General features: G+C 36.9%; 1 protein-coding gene across 1 annotated transcript; it reads right to left on the bottom strand.

The window, feature by feature from the left end:
- Positions 1-2,304: 2,304 nt before the first annotated feature.
- Positions 2,305-3,130, bottom strand: LOC137934678 (probable calcium-binding protein CML13). Its single transcript, XM_068779156.1, has one exon. The coding sequence runs from the start codon at positions 3,024-3,026 to the stop codon at positions 2,583-2,585; it is 444 nt and encodes a 147-aa protein (XP_068635257.1). The 5' UTR covers positions 3,027-3,130; the 3' UTR covers positions 2,305-2,582.
- Between the last annotated feature and the right edge of the window lie 2,870 nt (positions 3,131-6,000).

Genomic DNA, 6,000 nt, shown 5'->3' with positions numbered 1-6,000 from the left:
CCTAGCAAATCTCTCTGAACCATTCTTTCTCTTCTTCTGTAAGACTACAAGCCGCACCAATGAGTTCATCAAGCAAAACTCTCTCGGCATCCATAGCTAATTCCACTCAGCAGAAATTCTGTGCATCGGGTCTACAGCTCAAATGCAGACTGCTACATTAAATGTGCACGTGGGTCTAAGAATCAGATGAGGTTTATCACGTCAGATGAGAAGTTGTCTTCAACCTCTAGCCGGGTCCAAAAAATGGATTTCACAGTACGATTAAATTCGAGGTTCTAGCAGATGACCACTTGTATTATCTCGGAGTTGGACCCTCACAAACGGAAAGATAAAGCCATCAATTACTCTTGCTTCAAAAAAGTGTGCCACAAGCATTCCTTTTGTCACAGAAATGAGTTAAGGAAAATTGCTGAGACCCACAACCCTTTATTTAGGATTAGTCATGAACATCCAAATAGGAATTTTTGTGAATAGATGTATGGCTGCCATGGCTGCTTGTCCTCTATGCTGTTTTATTGAACTCTAAACCAGATGTGGTGCTGAAGGATGTAAAGGGCTGGCTTTTATTGAGATCTAATAATGCTGCCAAGGACTATCGTTGCTTCCTCAAAAAGAATAGGGGAGTTGGTAAACTTTGCCCAACAAAACAGCACAGCTGCACAACAAATCAGCAGAGTTTTTGAAAGTAATGACAGGGTCAAACTACGGAGTTAATGCAGGCCAAGACAAAATAGAAATGAAGTATAAAAAATTTGATCACAGAACCAAAACCTATCCATTTGCAGCAGACATGGCCAACATTGTGTGAAGAAAACAGACAATAATAATTTTCTTTCAAAACATATTCAAAACAGGAGGAAATAAAGATGTTGCTCATAAGATTACAGGGACGATCAGAAAAAAGACAAGTAATTAAACAAAGAAGCAAAAACACTGAAAACAAAGACTAAAACCACGATTAAGGGGGAAGACTAACAATGAAGTAACTTATCTTCTTCTTCATTTTAGGACTATAGCCACTCTAATACCATGTTAAGTTTTAGAGGATGAGCATGCAAGAGAGACAGGAGACAGAGAGAGAGAGAGAGAGAGAAAAGAGAAAGAGAGAGCATGTTCAATAAAAATAAAAATAAAATGGGAAGAGAGAATGAGTGTATTGATGAACAAAAGGAGAGTTGCATTGCTTGCTCTTTTTATATAATCTCTGTATATAATAATTCTACAATCATACCTAAAAAACTACCCAAGTCCCAATTACACCCATGCATGACTTACTAAATCAAAAAAAATGTAAGAAATATAACTAAAGCAAAATAATTTAAACAAGATCATTCCTCCTTCACATGCTTCAAGTAGGAGACCACTTTCTTTTTTCTTCTTTGAGTTATTTCACTTTGGAATATAAATATATATATATATATATATATATATATATATATATATATATATATATATATATATAGAGAGAGAGAGAGAGAGAGAGAGAGAAAGAGTTAAGACAGCAAAATAGATGGTTGTAGAACCCGCTGTCTGCTTTTCTTTCTTCAACAAAAAAAAAAAAAAATGGTTGTAGGTAGCATGACCCAACATCCCCTTCACTACTTGTTGGAGCATCATGAACAACAACCAACCTTTTCAAGTTTTGGGTCTGACTGCTTATGTTGGTTTTGCGACTCCTATACAAACACACAGATCATGGCAGACAATCAAATAGAACATAGATTGTTCTTTATAGGACAGTGAAGTTAGGGACACTTCTCTTATAATTAAACCTAAATGAACCTGTAAAAGTTTCTTATGATATCCATCCACAAATATTTATAAGCACAAGTTGAACCAAAGCTTGTAAAACAAAGTAGAACACAAACAACTGAAGAAATCGATCAAACTGCATTCTGATGGTTAAAAACATATTACCATACTTGCTTGCTTCAAATCCTTGAACTCATTAGACACTTCAAAATGAGGCTTGACCAGCATTTAAACTATTTCTCTTCTGCTAGCATAATTAATACCTATTTAAACAAGACACTGACTCTCACAGCATACAATTTGAGAATACTTAACGCAAATCAAATGTTAAAATGATAAAGATTACTATAAATTTTTCTGCGGGCTCTATTGTGTCACCAATCAAAAGCTGAACAGATATTACTCATAAGTGGGCGATCCTATCAGTGGAAGTCTTGGAATTCTTTGAGATTGACGCAAATGTTCTGATCAACTCACCAATCCAACATACAGTGCAAGCAATAACTAGTATACAACTCACCGAAAACACCAGATTTGCAGCCAGATAGAAACTTTAGATGGCTGATCAATGTAAGTCAAGTCGTAGAAGTTAAATAATTTTAATTCCATTCAACATGTATTCACACAATTCCAAATATAAGAACCACAACAACACATCTGAAGTTTCTAACTGCCAGCTCTCACGAAAACCAGCAAAATCACCTTACTCAAAAGCCCAAAAAAACAGAGAATCAACCCCGACAAAGAAAAAATATCAAATGGAAAACAAAAGAGATAACAAAACATCAGAAGATTTAGGGTCCTGATAAAAAAAAAAAGTAGGCATTGGCTCATTTAGCCACCATTCTGGCGATAAAATCCTCATACCGAATCCTTCCATCGGAGCCCACATCGATTTCTCGGATCCACTCGTCAAACTCAGCGGGATCGAGCTTTTCACCAATACTAGTCATGACGTGGCGGAGGGTATCAACGGAGACGTACCCAGAAGAGTCCTTGTCGAGAACCTTGAAGGCGTCGCGGAGCTGGCGGTCAAAGGGCTCGGGCTTCATGTGCTTCTTCATGAGTTCGACGAAGCGGGGAAAATCAAAGGGCGCGGTGAGATTCTCCTGAGCAACGATCTCCTTGAGCTGCGCTTGAGTGGGATTACCGCCCAAAGACCGCATCAAGATGCCAAGCTCCGAAGCGGCGATTCGGCCGTCGGCGTCCGTGTCGAAGAGGGTGAAAGCCTCCTTCATGGAGGCGACCTGATCGTCCGTGAGCTCTTTCCCCATGGCTCTCTCTCTCTCTCTCTCTCTCTCTCTCTCTCTATCTCTATCTCTCTCGTTTGCTCAAGGGTGCCTTTTTTCTCTCCTTCCTTTCGAGGGAGAGGGAAGAGTATTTGTGCTCGGTTTTAAGAGGGGATTTCTTGTTCGTAATTGGTATATCTTAATCACGCGAGTAGGTGTCATATTTCTTAAAATTTGCTCCCAAGTCCCAAAAATTTGTTACACTTTGGGGGATTAGTCAACTTCAAGTCCGAGATAAAAATCAACTGCATGATACCCTTCATCAGTTGAAGTCGTTAGTGGAGCGCATATGACATTTCATCTGGATGTTAGGGATGAAGCGGTCCTTCATCTCCACGTTTTAAAATACTTTATCTCGTTTAAGACCATTTTTTATCTTCTTCGAGATGAAAGACGCGCACGATTTGGTTTTTTTTCCCCCCTCTCTCGCGCGTCCTCATTTCCCTTTTTTCCTCCATCTCTCGTTTCCCTGCGCCCCCGATGTCGCTGCTCCCTCTCTTCTCTCGAACTCTCATCTCTCAGTCTTCTCTCGGACTCACCCTCTCTCTCGCACCCCCTCTCTTGTCTCCGTGCCTCCCTCTCTTCTCTCGAACTCGCTCTCCATTTTTCTCTCTCGCTTCTCTCTCTCTCTCTCTTATCCCTCTCGACCTCCCTTCTTCTCTCTCTTCTCCCTCTCTTCTCCCTTTCAACCTCCCACTCCCTTCTCTCTTTGGCTATTCTTCTTTCCCCCAAAATACCTTTCGATTTCGTTCGATTTCCCCATTTCGATTTCGAAGATGAAGATGAAGATGAACTTGTCCACACTAACACCCTATTTTGAAGATTTCGAACATGAACTTGTCCACACTAACACCCATTTCGAAGATGAAGATTATGTAGATGCATGAGATGAAGATCAAATTTCCAGTTTATTGACTAACCCCCCTTTGCTCGTTATATAAGAATCTACCCACTAGGTTAAACTTGTTCAGACCAGGTGCAGGGTTGACCTTGTCCAAAAAACTTATAAATAAGGAAAAAGGTGTGATCATACCCATGGAGGTAGAGAAATTGTTGAGCCACCTAAATTTATTATCTCTTATCTTTTCCGAGTTTGGTTATTATTTTTATTAGAGTAATTTTCTTAGGTACCCTATTTCCAAAAATGACTCACTAGATGTCATAATTTCTTATATTGTCAAATCCCATATTTGCTCAATAGATTTTGTAATATTTGAGGGTAAATTAGTAATTTAAAAAATAAAATAATGTTTTTGGGTTTGTACTCATACATGAACCCATTGAATTGGATTGTTTATGGATAACAAAGGTGAAGTGAGGGCTCAATCTTATTTGGTTCCATTTATGGAAAATATGGATCTTGTTAATACTAGCTGAATATCAATCTTTGAGGTTCATGGAAAATGGGAGGACGACCCTTATCAAGCTATTATAATCGAATCATTGGAATCAAAAACTAAAAATTGGACAATGATTGAACATCCAACAAGCAAGGTGGAGGAGATTCCATATTTTGAGTTACTTTTAGTTATGTTTAAGATCATTCAATACTTATTAGAAAGCCTAAGTCAATCAATGAAGTGAAATTTTGAAGCTTGAATAAAGGTCAATTTAGTAATCTAGAGATAATATAAGAAGATCCATTGTTGCACAGTATCACATAGAAGGGGGTCAAGATGAGCTCCACACTCCCATCCCTTGTCGTCCATCCCTTGCATGACAAGGCTTTTCCATTGTCCAAAAAAAAAAAACAAAAAAAGGGGAAGGGTGATTTGGTTTCTCTCTTCTCAACAAGAGAAGAGATTCGATTTTAAGTAATTTAAAATTTTTCATTTAGATTTACTAACAATGTTAAATTAATAGTCTATAGATTTGAATCACAAGGCCATATTTGGAATTATGACATCTAATTGTTTACATTTGGATTGTATTTAAAAATTTTATCTGTGCTACTATTTGTATTGTTCTATTATTTATAAGTCATATCAGTCATAACAATTGGTGTAAAAGCTTATGATTTCATTTATAGAGAAATTTGATTGTAATTATTTTTGTGCACAAATATCTTTGTAATGGCTATAAAGAGTACAAGTAAGTTTGAGACATTGCAGTTTTATGGGTATATGTTTGCATTATAAAGTTAAGGATGCATGAAATGCTAGTGAAAAATGTTTGTATGTAAGCTCTCATGAGAAATGATAGATAGCCCATCAAAGGCGAAAAAAAAGAATTCAACAAAAAAAATAGGAAAAGTTGATATATCTTTTAGCTTTGGATGACTTGATTCTATTCAAACATGAAATCAAGACTATTGCAAAAGGATTTTGGGACAAGCTAAAGAACATGTACAAAAGAAAGTCCTTGGCACATCTTATAGCAACAACTATATAACCTAAAGATGAAGGCAACATCTTATAGAACATCTTAAAGAATTCAACACTCTTTTTCGTAAGTTGATATTGTTTAACATAAAAATTGAATACAAACTAAAGGTCAATATTCTTCTTTGTTCAATGTTTGAAACTTGGGATGGTTTGATGATGAGCTTGAATCACATAAACACTCTTGCAAATGGATTCCATTGTTGCAACATTTTTGTTAGAGGAAATCAAAAGAAAGTTTGGTGAAAGTTCCTCCAATGACAAAAATGTTGGCAAGGAGGCAAATTAACTAAAAGAATATGATGGTGATAAATGAAAACGTCTTAGCACATGAAATATTTCTAACTATGCAAAGCGGAGTTGTTGCAAGCAACTTGTCGTATTGTTACGTCCTCCCTTCTCTAATAATGCACTAATAAAACACGAGGGTATTAAGATGTAGAATAGTTCTCCTATTCTCTTTCGGTCTCTTAAGATTTTGAATTCAACTCCCCATCCTCCTTTTAATTTCTCTCTCCTTTGATTCCGGTTTATCTTGAGACAGGAAGTAGCTTGTATAATTTTTATTTTTTTATTTG

Source organism: Aristolochia californica, unplaced genomic scaffold, assembly GCF_029961685.1.
Source record: "Aristolochia californica isolate CCGP_79_NKW_82.1479 unplaced genomic scaffold, dmAriCali1.0.hap1 SCAF_6, whole genome shotgun sequence".
NCBI classification, from domain to species: Eukaryota; Viridiplantae; Streptophyta; class Magnoliopsida; order Piperales; family Aristolochiaceae; genus Aristolochia; species Aristolochia californica.
Note: the sequence above shows the minus strand (reverse complement) of the source record. Positions and strands in the feature narration are given on the sequence as shown.

Excerpts from the sequence above, each read along its gene's own strand:
- LOC137934678 (XM_068779156.1), bottom strand. The coding sequence starts at position 3,026 with ATGGGGAAAGAGCTCACGGACGATCAGGTCGCCTCCATGAAGGAGGCT.